Here is a 16,506-nt window from a genome sequence, read left to right on the forward strand (position 1 = left end):
AATGGTCGCTTCTGATACTATGTAAGTGGCCTTTTTTCTTGTGGCCGCAAGCATGTCAGCTTTGCCCTAGGCCTGAGGCCTAAAAGTTAGAAGCTACCACCGGAAGAAGATGCGGTGAAGGCCTCGTTCCAGAAGGAGATGGAGGCGGCGCTGGAGAGTTCTCTGGCAGCATTGAAGACGCCCCCAGTGCTGTCTGAGCACTGGGGCCCTCCCCCAGTGCTGCGAGAGAACTCATTTACATACTGACAAGAACCGGGGTCCCTACGGAACGGCGGCGCAGAGAAGACAACGAAAGGTAGGAGAAGAATAGCCTTTCTTAAGGCTATTCCGACGTGTTAGTTAGAAAAAATTGTGTTTGAAAAATAGGATCCCTTTAAGTAAATGGATATAAGCTGCAATACCAGACCCAGAGTGGCTCTGTTTCTGGAAGAAAGTAGGTATATTTTTCTGATCCCATACACCCCTTCTCCTGTGTGCGTACTATTCTGTACTACTGTGTACGGTGTTCCATTGCGTTTCTTGTATGTTTTCTGATGGACAGTGATTCCACACTTTGCCTTATCTTAAACTCTGCTCTTCACCCTTCAGCCTTCACTGATTTATCGCAGAGAATTCCACAGGTGAGATGGTCGAAACACAAGGGATTATTTCTTTTCCTCTCTCCTCCCGCCTTTCATTGTGGTGTCTCCTTCCTCCATATATCAATGTCTTCCCCTTTCTTTTTCCTCAGCTGGCATTTATTTATTTTGTTTTCAGCATCAATGTGACTGGGAAAGTGGGGAGCGGGGCCAGGGAAGTGATTAACAGATGGCTCATTTTTAGCTGGTTTATACTTTGGTAATTTATGAAGCTAGTGGAATGTAACTTGTATTAAGCAACAGATTGAATAATATTGAGCTGGAGGTCTAATAAATTAAATTGCATGCTCTCCGAAACCGTCCCCTCATGTAAACAGAACCAGCTGTTCAGGCAAAGAACAGTAAATGTGTAGTATTGCATTAAAGAGCTAAGATTTAAGCCACCAATTTTGTTGTCACTGTAATAATGTTGTATTTATTGCTTATAAGACTGGGAGAATTTTTCAAAAAGTTGAAATGAATCAGTCTATCATAGTTCAATATTTTATGCCATGATGACCTTTTTTATGATATTAATGTCTGAATCGTTTACCATTTAGTAGACGTCATATGTTCGACATTGACTGGAGGCCAGTGGTCCATCATGGCTTCAGATATATTATATAATATTATGCAGTCTGATCTTAGTCATTCTCTGTCCATGTATTGAATGTATGCTAGAAAGAAAAAGAGCCCAAAGGGAATAGGGTAACATATAACTATATCAGACTACCCAGTTTTCTTGTAGTCTGCTACCATGGAGACACATAGGCCTGCATAGGAGCTATAGGCACAAGATTACATATCAACACGTTTAATTTTAGATACACTGGGACAGTGTATACAGTTTTTTTAAAAAAACAGGAATATATTCCTCAGCGTATGTTCACACTGCGTTTTTTTGAAGGCGGATTTTGATGCGGAGACCACCCCCAAAATCTGCCTGAAAATGCACCTCAAATTCATTTCAATGGCAGTCACTTGCAGTTTCTTTTTGCTAGCAGAAAAAAAAAAGCGCGATATGACCTATCACCGCGGCTGAGTCAGCTGTGGCGTCCGCGACTCAAGTCTCCATCCTGATCATGCCCATTCATCCAGGCCTGATCAGGAGCAGGATGCCACAACGGAATATCGATGCATTGCACCGGTATCCCATCGCTGCTAGCTGCGGAAAAAAAACATAGGTGAAAAGTGAAAAGGAATTTCCTCTTTGCTTTCCGCTGTGTGAACAGGGCCTTCAAGTGTTTAAAATAAAATAATTAATAAAAATATTTATTAGGAACATATTTTAATTAGTAGTAAACGTTCTCTTGGCATTAAGCAAGAGAAGTCATGTGACTTCATATTAATTCTCCCTGAAATTTCTGTTCCTGTGACTACAAATACAATAGTCCAGGGGGTCACACGGTGGCTCAGTGGTTAGCACTGCAGCCTTGCAGCGCTGGAGTCCTGGTGTTCAAATCCCGCCAAGGGCAAAAAACCATCTGCAAGGAGTTTGTATGTTCTCCCCGTGATTGCATGGATTTACATCCCATATTCCAAAGACATACTGATAGGGAAAAATGTACACAATCTACAAATAAAAAATACAATAGTCCAATATACAGCCTAGTTTATAGAAATACATAATTGGGGACATTTTAATATTGGGAATAGGGAAGGATAATGATATTTTGATTGTATATGCAGAAACTTGACTCCTAGGAACCAAAAAAGTTAAGAGGATATTAGGTTCAATATAAATCAGTAACCAAAGCACTCATATATTAGTGATCAGAACTATTAGGGGATGTGTACACTACCATTCTGAACGTCTGTTGCTCTTATCCATCATAGGATGAGAGCAATAGACTTTTACATTAATAGAGTGACGGACATAGACAGAGGTTTTCTGTTTGTGTCGGTTCCCTTAGACCTTAATGTTAACGTTCTGACGGACGCTCTTGCATCATATTTGTTTACTTTTATACCCTCAGAAAAGTAAAAAACATGAAGGATAAAAGATTCCATCATGTTTTTATCATATGAGTGAGTACAGAAGGAACAGAAGATGAAGAGGGCTCCATCTGAATTCTACAGTTAATAATGATAGTGTGAACCTACCCGATCCTAACTATTTTTGTGTGATAACAATATATCTTGCCAAATTGTAGCCTAAACTGAATATTAGAGATGAGCGAACACTGTTCGGATCAGCCGATCCGAACAGCAGGCTCCCATAGAGATGAATGGAAGCACCTGTGACGCCGGCCGGCCGCCGGCAAAGTCAGCGTCACAGGTGCTTCCATTCATTTGTATGGGAGCGTGCTGTTCGGATCGGCTGATCCGAACAGTGTTCGCTCATCTCTACTGAAAATCATCATTTACGTATGTTAACAAAATGTTATCCAATTAACGCAAAAACTAACCTGTCTTCAATTTAGTGCTAACTTGCAAGAAGCACATGTTCTAAATTGGCTTGGTTTCGTTTACAGAAATCTCTTGCCGAGGGGAACGGATCAGAGATTATTACCAAAAGCAGCAAGGTTACGCAGCTTGCCAGACGACCGAGAAGGTATCGCGACTAGAATGCCGAGGGGGATGCACAAATGGTCAGTGCTGCAGACCACTGAGAAGTAAGCGACGGAAATACATTTTTGAGTGCACCGACGGCACCTCATTTGTGGACGAAATTGAGAAAGTCATAAAGTGTGGCTGTACAAAGTGCCCCTCCTAAATATGTAACCTTCAGAAGCCCTTTTGAAAACGTTGTATACCTTTTATGACCGTGTTGGACTAATTCAAACTTGATAGTGGAAAATATTTGAATTATATTGTAAATTACAGAAACAGACATATTTTTATTAAGAAAAACAAGAAAATGACATTTTCCTCACTGGCAATTCAAAAAAGAAAAAAAGTCTAAAGTTGTTAAAGCAAGACTTGTCGCAAAGAAGAGATATCGGAAGAAGAACGATATTGATTCTACGGAGATGTCTCTCGATGGAAGTGAAATACAACTGCTGTTCGACATGCTTTGCTCATTGACAGATGCTGAAAAATCAGTGTAAAAAAAATCGATCCCCGATAAGGAGACTTATAAATTGGTGAACATATCAGCATCGATGAGCCGTGCCGATTGGTGAACCACACGTTTAATAAAGGACAAACTGTGAATGAAAAGGGATCAAGTCGATTCTGTCTCTTGCATTGAGTTGAACCTACCTGATCAGCTAAAGCGTATTAAGGAACTCTGCGCATTCCAAGTCATCTGGAGAGGAACAGTAATGGGGACGGACATTAGCCCAGAGTAGACTTCAGGTTCTAAAAATGTTATTGTCATGTGATAGCACAAGAAGCTTCAAGAAGTCTTCATCTAGCCATTTTCCAGTATTATCTTTTTTTGTAATATAAAAATTAACTGGGCCATTAGTAAAGAAAAGTCTGGTAGTTTTTTAATTAGGAATAATTTTTCAAAAAAAAGTTTATAAAACAGTATTCGGAATCTGAATGAAACATATTTATTGTATCAGAGTACATCATTCTTAACAATTTTAGGTTATCCCTTTTTCAATGCTTTAATATATATTAATTTATATTTGTCCTGATATTTTTCTATTTTGGTAAACACAAAATGACTCAAAGTCAGGATGTTTTTTCTCTCTCTCTTATAGAAGTAACATAGCAAATTGTGTCTGATGGATTTGTTTTGTCTGATATGTGTTCGCTAATGTGGTTGTGTAACCGGCAGAGTCCGGAGACAATGTCGGAAAATGTACATTAGAGTGTCTTCACATTAGATCGAAATTATATAGAAGTATTTTTTCCCTACATATAATATAAATATAATGTATATTTACGTAAAACTAAAATTGTGTTCTAGCCATACAAATGTCTCTAGGCTTTAGTCAATCCTTTCAATCCCCTCCCCCCATGAAGTTATATTTGTCTTACGGAGCAGTTTATAATGTTCCCAATTGTGATTTTTATTTCCCCGTAATAAGACTACCATAGTATTACGTGGTTCCCATGTTAATATGCTGCTGCTAAACTACAGTATATGATTGTTAATGGTTGGTAGTGGGCTGTGCTCTTCTTTCCTTCAATAAAGAAAACAACAAGCACTCTGTACAAAAACATTTGTTAAGTTCAGCATTTTTTTAAAATTTGTATTTACGGAAAAAAAAATAGGTGTACATGTGTAATACAGCGTGTTTTGTCTTACCTGGACTGATATCAGTAATGCAACTGATGTTTGTAAATTAAACAGATATTACTTCCATAACCTCTGACTCATCTCCGTCAACTTTTTGAGATCACCTTGAAAAAACCATGTACACATTATATTAGAAAATTCTCTGACGCCATGGTATTGCCTGCACTGTTTCCTTCAAGAGTGTAAAATCTGATAAAACTGAATATTTACCATTTTATTCATTTCCTTTTTGCTTATATACTGTAGTGTAGATGTATACTAGAATGTGTGCAGGGATTATTACATCATTGTCCTGAGTAGAACTCAAAATCTAATTTTCCTATCTTATGTACACTTGCAAAATGTTATTGGAAGTAAAATAACCTATCACTATGTGGTTGGAGCTTTGAAGGAGACCAAAGTATCTACACTGTCTACCATTAAGTATTTGGACACCCAGTAAAGTTCTGTGGAGGTGGAGTTATGGTCTGCGGGTGTTTCTCCTGATATGGACTTGGACCCTTGGTCCCAGTTCATAGTAAACGCAACGTTGGCCCTTATTGCACTATGTTAGATAACAGTGTGCTTCCTACATTATGGCAGCTCTATGGGTCGGACCAATGTTACTTCCAGGATGACAATGCCAGCTGTCGTAGCGAGGACTACCATGGCTTGGTACAGTGACAATCGGGTTAACCGATTGGACTGACCTGTGCAGAGCCCAGACTTGAACCCTATCGAGCACCTCTGGGACGAGTTGGACCTCCGAACTAAGTGGTGCAGCAGCCGACCAAAATCAGTGAAAGATCTTACCTGTCTTCTCCAAGTCGAATGGAATAAAATACCACTAGCCATCATACAAGGACTTGTGGAAAGCCCCGGAGGGTTGAGGCAGTAATTGCCACTGGGACCACAGGTGTCCAAATACTTATTGGTAGGCAGTGTATAGGAAATCCACACACACAGAAATAGAACATACTCAATGCGGATGTTGTCCTTTATAGGGGAATTCAGGTAAGAAAAAGTTACCCTCTTTCCGTAGGATATGGGGTAACTTGTTGATCGCTGGTGGTCATACTGCCGAGAAATATATCAATCATGACAACTGGGAAATTTAGCACCCAGGTTTCAATGTTGGCAGGTTGGAGACGCATGTCCCTGCAGGCCTCACCTGGCAAGTAATTGTGCACCTGAAGAAGAGCCTGTGGAGCTTGAAACGTGTTGTAAGTACTTTTTTGTCCAATAAAAGAGCGCAGACGTCCATCTCTAGCCATTGGCCTCCTTCCTGCAGAAGTTTTAGGCAGCTGTTAAAAAATACTGCAAAGTACGAAGGTCACACCAAATATTGATGGGATTCAGATAGCTCTACTCTTCATTCACTTAATTTGGTTAATTAACCACAATAAACTCTCTTACAACTTCTATTTCTGGAAGCATTCTTACTTTTCAGCATTTTTCCATACCTGCCTAAATTTTTTGGACACTATTGTAAGTGTAGTGCCCACAGAAAAGAGAAGAAAGTCACCTGTCCAGAGGTATGTGTAGTAGTTTGCTGACTGACACTCCTATGAAGTGCGCCATGTAAAGAAGCACCATGGCAGGCAGTAACATTAAGTTATTATAGCCAGAACTACTCTAGGAACAAAATGGCTGGTACTGATATGGGATACTTTCTTTAGTATAATAAAATAGTGAACTTGTGTAATATTTTTGATTACAATCCATCTTTGACATATATTGTGTATGAACCTTGTACAGCAACACTTGGCGTCTCTCTATGGATTTGCATCAAGGGTCCAACAAATGACCAAGAGTCTTTTCTCTAATTCACTGTCTCTTATGTGTGGCTATTGGTGGACGCAGATACTGCTGTATAATCCTAGTGGAATCAGCCATAACATTTATATAACTCGATTCTATTACTGTATATCACTAGTAGTTACCATATACACTTCTTTGTTCAATAGCTATTCCTGTAGAATCCCATAGACTTTTATGCTTGGCAAAGCATGCATGTCTTTCAATTGGTACCTCTGGGGGTGACTTATCTTGCCCCAAAACAAAAGGATCAGGGACAGAACATATCTGATGGTTTTTGCCCCAACGTGACCACCATAAATTCATGACGGTCACAACTGATGGGCTGACATCTATCTAATATGTTTAGGCCCCCTTAGGTAGACTTCTCATATAGCAATAGAATCCATTTACAAATGGGTAGAAATTCATGTGTATAGAGATAAATAAATGGAAAATTGGCAAAGTGTTAGTTATTCAGAAAGTATCCGCTTGACATTCCAATGGCTAAATTAAAATCAACTGAGTTTTTTCAGTAACAAATGCAAATATTCTCCATAATAACAGATTACCACAGTTCATTTTACATACATAACCCCCAAAAATTAATATGGAATGTTTGAATCAATGAACTATTGTATTATGTACTTTGTTTCCATATTCTTTAGGTTTTGTGGCAAATCACCTTAAAGGAGATGGCCCTGGTAAGCCTGACCAAAACCCTTGAACAAAAAAAGGCTAAGGCTCTGTTCACATCTGCATTGTGGTTTCTGTTATATAACTATGACGTAGTGCCAGATCCATTGGTTCCCACCGTAATGTCATTCTGAAAGAGAAATCAGTGCTAGTCCTCCAACACAGATGTGAACAAAGCCTAACATTACTGACATGTAAGTTCTTCATTGTGTTTATGTTCATGGGGCCCCTGATGGAGGTTTGACCACATGTATACTGTAGAGGAATAGGACCTAACAGAGTTGGACACCCTCTCAATGGACCTCAAATATAACAGCAACGCTGTTGTTTTCTTATGAACTGAGCTATGTTCCATAGATGTGTATTGTGCCGTCATAATATGAATTATGGTATATTGCTATAGGCAGTATTCTAGACTTCAGTAACCCTCTCTGAAGAGCAGACTGTAACAAGACACAGACAGACTATCACTAGAGAGCACAGCATGGCCAGACTTGCTCAAGAGAAAGGAGAAAGTCAAAGGAAGTTGAAGGGTCTTAAGGGTGAAGCTTTGATGTAACACATCAGGTCATAAGTCAGATCAAGAACTCCTCACTGCATTTCCTAGTATGGCCATCTCCAGCCCCCCCTTGAAGGGACGTTTCTAACTACAGAAAACTAGTAAGACATAAAAAAAACATGCAAAAGTTTATTTTAAGATGTGAGAAATGAATTTGCTGATACTCAGGACATTATCACTACAGGTCATGTGATGCTGGAGTCTTCTTATTCCTTACATAACATCTTACTTTCTGATTTTTTTTTATATCATTCTTTTAACCCCTTAACCATGTTTAACTTGACATTTAACTTGACATCATGATAGCTTAATAAAGAACACTATAAGAGCCATTGAAAAGGCATTGAAAAAGTTAAGAGCTTGTCTAGGGAGTCTTTTTTGACTTACGTCCTCCAAGGGTTACCGGAAAAGAAAAAACAGCGTTAAGCGCCAATAGTGCAATATTGTTATGACAATTATTAGTGTGGAAGAAGATGCAAAGGTTCTCACCTTGTGAAGTTGTGATAAGCTCACAACTACTATAAAAGCATATCAGGAATTTTCCAATGGCAATCCGGACTCTAGGAACAACTGGGTAAGAGTTCCACGTCGAAGAAATCCAATAAGGGGATAAATTCCACAAAACGGAGGAACCAGCTCTTTTAACATGTGAAGTGTCAAGTTAAAGGAGGTTTCCCATGAACATATTTAAATTTGTAGACAAAAGGGCCATGTAACCCAGAAATCAGCCACAATTATTTTTATTGTATCAGAAACCCAGCCATGATTTTTTAATAGTGCTCAATTTTTTGGAACATAGAAATAAGCAGGGACACTGCATGCACGAGAAGATAACCTGGCCACAATAAGGACGTCATGGCTGGGTTTCTGATAAGTGCCAGGCTGTAGAAAGTTCCTGTACTCATATCTAGACTGTCACCACTAACATGGTTTGAGAAAATCTTTAAACTTCTACAAAATTTAAAATTATTTAGATTTGCAAAATTTTTTAACTTTTAATTGTCTACGAAATTATATATGCCAATATTTGTGGGAAAACTCCTTTACACTTTACTACATCTGTATTTGCCAGATGTATCGTTAAAATCCTATGTGTATATAGCCTAAAGACAACTTATTATTCCCTCCTGTCCCTGTCTCCTTGGAGGTTGTAATCTAATTACCCTACATAAGAACAAACACAACAGTGCCTTGAGGAAACTGGTCCAAACAAGGTAAGAACTCAATACATATTCAACCTCGTGCCCCTGGATCTTTAAAATGAGCAAGACTAATCACTTGCCATTTCATGGCTGTCAGGTCATAGATTCCCTATTCCATAACTTCCAGTTCCTACAAACCAAAACAGGATACAGCTCCTCAATCTTCTCAAATTGTGCCCCAATCCATCTGACAACCTGTAATGTTCTCTTGAATGATCTGAATCCTTAGGGATAATGGCTAGGCTACACATGGTATTCACCGTAGACATCTTTTTCCTGTAGACCTTCAAACATTCAGTTACATAGCTGGCCTCAAGACTCTGAAACTTTGCTATTATGCAGGGGGAAGACCAATTTTTGGTTGAAGACCAAATGCCAGGTTTTTAAATGTTGTTCCAACCCTTGGTTATGTGATCGGAACCAGCACCTGACCCCAGGTTGTTCTACCTTCTCCATCCTCTCCAGTCTAGAGGAGAGGACTGGTTTTACTATAGCCAACCAGCTCCCATAGCACAGGTAAGCACCTGTGAAACCAGGAGAAGAGGGAGGAAATGGAGCAACTTTGGGGTCAGGTGCTGGCCAGTGGAACTTCTAGTTACAGTATGTAAAAAGCCCCGGAGGAAGTGAAAAAAGACTCCCTAGACAACAAATTTAAAATGTTAAGTGTCAAGTTAAAGTAGTTTTCCCATGAACATAACCATATTACAAATAAAAAATAAACATATTTTTAATATAGATATTTCAAAATGAGGCCAGGACATAATAATTTAACGTAGAACATACCAGTATACAAAACAGTATGGTTACCCAGGTAGAGAGTAGCTAAAATACTGTATATCAAGGACCATTTCACCAACAGCACACAGACCGTATAAAATCAGTAGGCAATAGATCAGGATTGGATATTGGATACTGAAATTAACAGCACAGATTACTCAGGTATGGTGGGGGCTAGAGAAAAAATTCCAACTGTGACAGAATCAAGGCAGGGATGCAAGTGGTTGGAACTGATGGAGTTGTTGAATGTCATGTCTATTCTCAGAAGTCCTATAGAAGTCAATGGAGAGATCAGGACATGTGCAGCATATATTTATATAGTGCAGCATATGTATATACTATATATATACACTCACCGGCCACTTTATTAGGTACACTTGTCCAACTGCTCGTTAACACTTAATTTCTAATCAGCCAATCACATGGCGGCAACTCAGTGCATTTAGGCATGTAGACATGGTCAAGACAATCTCCTGCAGTTCAAACCGAGCATCAGTATGGGGAAGAAAGGTGATTTGAGTGCCTTTGAACGTGGCATGGTTGTTGGTGCCAGAAGGGCTGGTCTGAGTATTTCACAAACTGCTGATCTACTGGGATTTTCACGCACAACCATCTCTAGGGTTTACAGAGAATGGTCCGAAAAAGAAAAAACATCCAGTGAGCGGCAGTTCTGTGGGCGGAAATGCGTTGTTGATGCCAGAGGTCAGAGGAGAATGGCCAGACTGGTTCGAGCTGATAGAAAGGCAACAGTGACTCAAATAGCCACCCGTTACAACCAAGGTAGCCAGAAGAGCATCTCTGAACGCACAGTACGTCGAACTTTGAGGCAGATGGGCTACAGCAGCAGAAGACCACACCGGGTGCCACTCCTTTCAGCTAAAAACAGGAAACTGAGGCTACAATTTGCACAAGCTCATCGAAATTGGACAATTGAAGATTGGAAAAACGTTGCCTGGTCTGATGAGTCTCGATTTCTGCTGCGACATTCGGATGGTAGGGTCAAAATTTGGCGTCAACAACATGAAAGCATGGATCCATCCTGCCTTGTATCAACGGTTCAGGCTGGTGGTGGTGGTGTCATGGTGTGGGGAATATTTTCTTGGCACTCTTTGGGCCCCTTGGTACCAATTGAGCATTGTTGCAATGCCAAAGCCTACCTGAGTATTGTTGCTGACCATGTCCATCCCTTTATGACCACAATGTACCCAACATCTGATGGCTACTTTCAGCAGGATAATGCGCCATGTCATAAAGCTGGAATCATCTCAGACTGGTTTCTTGAACATGACAATGAGTTCACTGTACTCCAATGGCCTCCACAGTCACCAGATCTCAATCCAATAGAGCATCTTTGGGATGTGGTGGAACGGGAGATTCGCATCATGGATGTGCAGCCGACAAATCTGCGGCAACTGTGTGATGCCATCATGTCAATATGGACCAAAATCTCTGAGGAATGCTTCCAGCACCTTGTTGAATCTATGCCACGAAGAATTGAGGCAGTTCTGAAGGCAAAAGGGGGTCCAACCCGTTACTAGCATGGTGTACCTAATAAAGTGGCCAGTGAGTGTGTATATATATATATATATATATATATATGTATTTATTTTGAATACAACTAGTAAAGAGTTAAAGTGTTATATTTAAGGGCTTAGCATCTTTGTATTGTTTGTGGTCCAGCATCACACATGGCGTTTGGCTCACGACTCTCAGTAATTGCGGTATAATCTATAGTCTGGTCAGGAATTCTGCTGTTTCAGATGAATACCCCATGTCTTAACTAAGACGCTCAGATTTGTTTTGTATTAGAAGTCCGAGTTGGCGATCGATTAAAGATGTTTTCCTCAGATGTTCCTCCATCATTTTTAATATGGATCTAATCAAGATATGTTGTTTTTCAATGTTTTGGCAGGAAGATAAATACTTTTAGATTTGGACATATTTTCATGTATAGTCAAAGGGAATGCACATGAGACGGAATTTCTTGAGCCGTTATGATAAGGATTAACAAAGTATGAATCATAAAAAACTTCACTGCTAAAAGGGAGATGTCACTTCAAAGGAATGTAACAAGGATCCATAGCTGCGTCTTGTAGTTTTACATACGGGCTAATGTTATACTGTCCAATGTGACAGTAATAATAAATTCTTACCTATAATGAGTTAAAGGAACTATTACAACGGTCTACATAAAGAATGTAGGCTTTACTTTAATCTCTGCCTCTTCTATGCTTAGAAGTCGGGGTTAGTGATTGACAACCACCTTGGTATCTACAGGGAAACCTATCAGTATATAAGACCGCCCACTGGACTCCTAAGCATGTCAAAGGCTTTAAATTAACAAAATATAAGCTATACTGAATTTTTTCACAAAAAAATCTACTGGTATATATCAATCTGCTCAGTATATCATATTCTGTGCAGGGGTGTAAGTAAAGACTCATGGGTCCTGGTGCCAAAGATCAATGTGAAAGTTCAGTAGAGGGCTGTATATCATAAATCTCACTCCAGTCTGGCAGGGGCTATAAATTTACAATGCACAGACTGCCAGCCATAAAAGGAAATCAGAAAAGTGATCCAAATTTATACAACCCTATTATACTGAAAGTGACTTGGCGTCAGGGCCCGAATGCAGCAGCCAACATTGTGACCCTTATAATTATGCCAGTGGCTCTATACCAGAGATGGCTAAACTTTTGAGCTTTTGAGAAAAAGTAAGCTACCTCATAACCGCAAGCTGCCAGATCTCATAGGAATGAATTGACCAGTGTTGATTGGCCAGTGTACAGCATTCGGCCAATCAACACTGGTTCTGCCGGAGGCTCGTCTGTGAGGAGGCGGAGTCTAAAATCGGACCACAGCAGTCTCCATTGTGGTCCGATTTTAGACTCCGCCTCCTCACAGACGAACAGAACCAGCGTTGATTGGCCGAATGCTGTACACTGGCCAATCTACGCTGGTCAATTCATTCCTATGACAAAAAAGTCAGCTCCCTCGTAACAGCAAACTGCCAGCTCTCCTGAATAGCAAGGACGAGCCTGCTGCAGAACCAGCGTTGATTTGCCGCAGGCTCGTCTTTGCTAGTCGGGAGAGCTGGCAGCTTGCGGTTACGAGGGAGCTTACTTTTTATCAGCGCAACTGCAAGCGCTTTGCAGACCCCATAGACTATAATGTAACTGCACAGCGCTCCTCCTAAACACTCTCCTCCTGCTACTCGTGGACTTGGTGACTCTCCTTTAGTCGAATAGTGGTTTCCCCTGAAATGAGCATTTTTTCCCATAGACTATAATGGGATTCGATATTCGATCGAGTAGTCGAATATTGAGGCTCTACTCGAAACGAATCTTGAATATTTCACTGTTCGCTCATCTCTATATATGATGCCTTTTTGTTAAACCCACCCACTCATTTTAATAGGAAGCAGATGCTAATTTTTGCTTCTAGCAGCAGTTTTTCAGCTGGTGTAAAAAAATGGCGTCCTGCTTAACCCCCTAGGTGGATTCCACCTGATAACTCCAATTTACATGAATGGTTGGCAGAAAAAAAAAACACCTGGCGGACAGTGGCAAACTTCCGAATTTTGCAACAGATTCCACATTGAAATTTGCTCAAGTGGAAAAATTCAAGCCTCTGAAGATGAATTTTTCAGCTAGTAAAAATTCAGCTGTGTGAACATACCGATAAACTAAGTCAGATTTATCATAGAATCTAATTTTTTTTTATAATTATGACATATTATTAGACAGTCTAGTCTAACTTTACACACTCTTTTGTATGTAAAATTTGACAAATTTTTTTGGTGCCAAATCGTGTTGGTGTAGAGTATGTTAGACGGTTTTTCAATGCAAACTACAATTTGCTTGATAAATCTCGCTCGTATCCGATAAGCTTCTAAACGTTCCCCTAGTGGTGGCTGCAGACAGAATTTTACCAACTAGGTGTGTGCAGAGGAATTGGAGCTCAGAACTTCAGACATTACTGTAGCACAGAACTGCGGGTTGTTTTGGAGCTATATACCATAGCTGCAGGCAATGTGCTTTCATTATGCCCATTTTTCACTGTTTTGCATCATTACTAGTACTGGGTATATATAAATATACATAATAGCATCATCATCAGAGCCATATAATAAAATCTAATAGGATGACCCCTATAATATGGAGAATCTGAGACTCAATAATACCATTTAATCTTTTACTCCTGTGATCCTGTGACATTCGCCAAGTACTCAGTGCTACTATGTTGTTCACAGAAGCTCAACTATATAAAATACAAGAAAATGTGCCTGTGATCTTCCAGAGAAGGGTTTGTATGCCCTTCAGCGCACAACAACTACAAGTCCTTTGATATCAATAAATAATGCTTCCCTACACTGACAGCGGACTAAATGCTAATGACTTATTTATGGAGAGTTTTACTGGGGAAATAAAAGAAGATGTTTCTTCCTCCCTATACTGTGTGTGGATGGAGCAGAACATTCATAACATTAAAATCACCAGAGATTGCAAATTTAAAGGGTTGTCAGAGCTGATATTGCAGATCCCCAGGGGCCACCTCTGCTGGGAACCCTGCTATTTAGTTATGATTGCAGGGGGGACACCTATGGAAATTATTTCATGGGATGTCAGTCGTGCTTGACAGTGAGATCTGCCCTCGATGCAGCGCTAGATAATGGCGCCCTGGTTAGAGCACTCTTATCTAATAAGTGACGTCACATGCCATAATCTGCAGCCGATAATCCCTTGAATTGAAAAGTTTTGATGTCTTACTACAATAGGTTATAGGCAGGAGCGTATGCAGGATTTCCTTAAGGAGCGGTGGGGGTTAAAAAATATTATATTGTGCAAACTGAACTTCCATCCATTCTCATACAGAGCTCTTACTATAGCTGGTGGAGTAAAGAATGTGGCTACTGTCTAGTCTACCCTGTCTGCCCTAGTGCCACTGTGTTCGGGGACATTCATACTTGCATCCCTGTTTGCCTTGTGTCAGTCCTATTCCCTGAGGAAACTGGATTTTTTTGGGTTGGACACAAAGTTGGACATGCAGGACTTTGTGTCCGGCCAAAAAAATCGTTTCCCCATGGAGAGGCTGCATACAGACACTGGTGGTGTAAAGCTGACCGCCAGGAATCCGTCCCCTATGCAGTTTTCTCAGGAAATAGGACGGAAACACGGCGGACTGACATAGGGTGCACAGAGGCACAAGTGTGAATGCCCCCTCAGTGGAGAACACTCAATAAGTAGTAGTCAGTACTACAAGAGCAAACAATGTGAATGGTGGTGTCTAGAAGAAATGCAGCTGTATCCTATATTCAACAATATCTGCTGTACTATATACAGCCTCTAAATAATACAGCCATACAGTTACCATAAAATACCTCCGCACCATGAGAGAAAAGTAGGCAGGGAGGACCCTTCTCTCTGCTGGTTTCAGTATAAAAACAGCAGAAACCTGACAGACACATAGCGTATCCTACTATAGTCTATGGGGTCTGCAGAAGTGTGACCCTAGCCTCAGGTACAGAATAATACCACAATATTGTTACCAACAGAATGATTTTACCCCATATTACATCCAAGTAGTGCCCACATAATACCACTGTTATATAAAAAAAAAAATACAGGTAACCATGATCACATATTAGCAATACAATACGGAGAGATTTATGAAGACTGACATTTTCAATGCCCCTTTACAGTAATAGTGCCCCCTTAGTGCCCCTACACATTATAAATGGTGACATACACAGTCCTTTAGTGACATGGTATAGTGCCGCTAGCTCAATAGGATTGAGATACGATATAACACACTACCCCAAGGACAATGGTGGTTTGTTTCTGGAAGAAACACCCCATGTTATTCTAATCTCAGAAACCTCTTCATTGGAATGGAAAACACACAATAACTCCAGGAAACATGCTGTATAAGGGATGACATAAGGGTTATAGATTAAGATTGCATTATATAAAGGGGATTGTCCTGCCTTGCCTTGCCTTGTATTTAAGATTCGTTCTTCCTGACTTCTGGTCCTCTGTGTTATTATTGCATCTTGTTTTTCTTCTTCACCATGGCTTTGTCTCCGACCCTCTCCTGCCTTGCCCCTTCAATTGTCTGCCTTGTACTTGCAGTTCTATTTCTGATTCTACATCTTGACTCTGCTCCCATCTCATCATTTGGCTTGTGGCATCCTCAGTGTTAATCCTCAGCTCATGCAAACATCACTGCTCCACCAGCGCTCCCACTGCCCAACTATGACTATTTTGGGAACCCCATATCAGGAATCCACCTGCAGAAAAGCCTATATCACTTTGTGGGGACTAAGAGTGAAAACCAGGGTTATCCCGTACATATTGCATCCAGTGGTGTAGCTAGGAATGGCGGGGTCCCGTGATGAACTTTTGATCAAACCCCCCCCCCCCCGAAGACCCCAACCAACCAAATCACCCCCCCCCCCTGCATTCCTGCACACACTATTATGCCCCATAGTGGCCCCTGCACAAAGTATTATGCCCCATAGTGGCCCCTGCACAAAGTATTATGTCCCATAGTGGCCCCTACACACACTATTATGCCCCATAGTGGCCCCTCCACACAGTATTTTGCCCCATGGTGGCCCTTGCATGCAGTATTATTCCCCATAGTGGCCCCTGCACACAGTATGTTGCCCCGTAGTGGTCCCTG

At 40.5% G+C, this 16,506-nt stretch overlaps 1 protein-coding gene across 7 annotated transcripts in view; it reads left to right on the forward strand.

Annotated features, from left to right (window-relative positions):
- Positions 1-3,663, forward strand: part of SLIT2 (slit guidance ligand 2) — a 260,033-nt gene extending 256,370 nt beyond the window's left edge. For 6 of the 7 annotated variants that reach the window (XM_075259802.1, XM_075259816.1, XM_075259824.1 and 3 more), the window contains one exon: positions 3,092-3,663. In XM_075259802.1, the coding sequence (XP_075115903.1) occupies positions 3,092-3,333 (242 nt within the window). In that variant the 3' untranslated portion in view covers positions 3,334-3,663. Of the gene's footprint in view, positions 1-588; positions 621-3,091 lie in introns of all 7 variants that reach the window. The other variant, XM_075259851.1, reaches the window with a different exon arrangement.
- Positions 3,664-16,506: the final 12,843 nt, after the last annotated feature.

Source organism: Leptodactylus fuscus, chromosome 1 (genome assembly GCF_031893055.1).
Source record: "Leptodactylus fuscus isolate aLepFus1 chromosome 1, aLepFus1.hap2, whole genome shotgun sequence".
Taxonomy (NCBI): Eukaryota; Metazoa; Chordata; class Amphibia; order Anura; family Leptodactylidae; genus Leptodactylus; species Leptodactylus fuscus.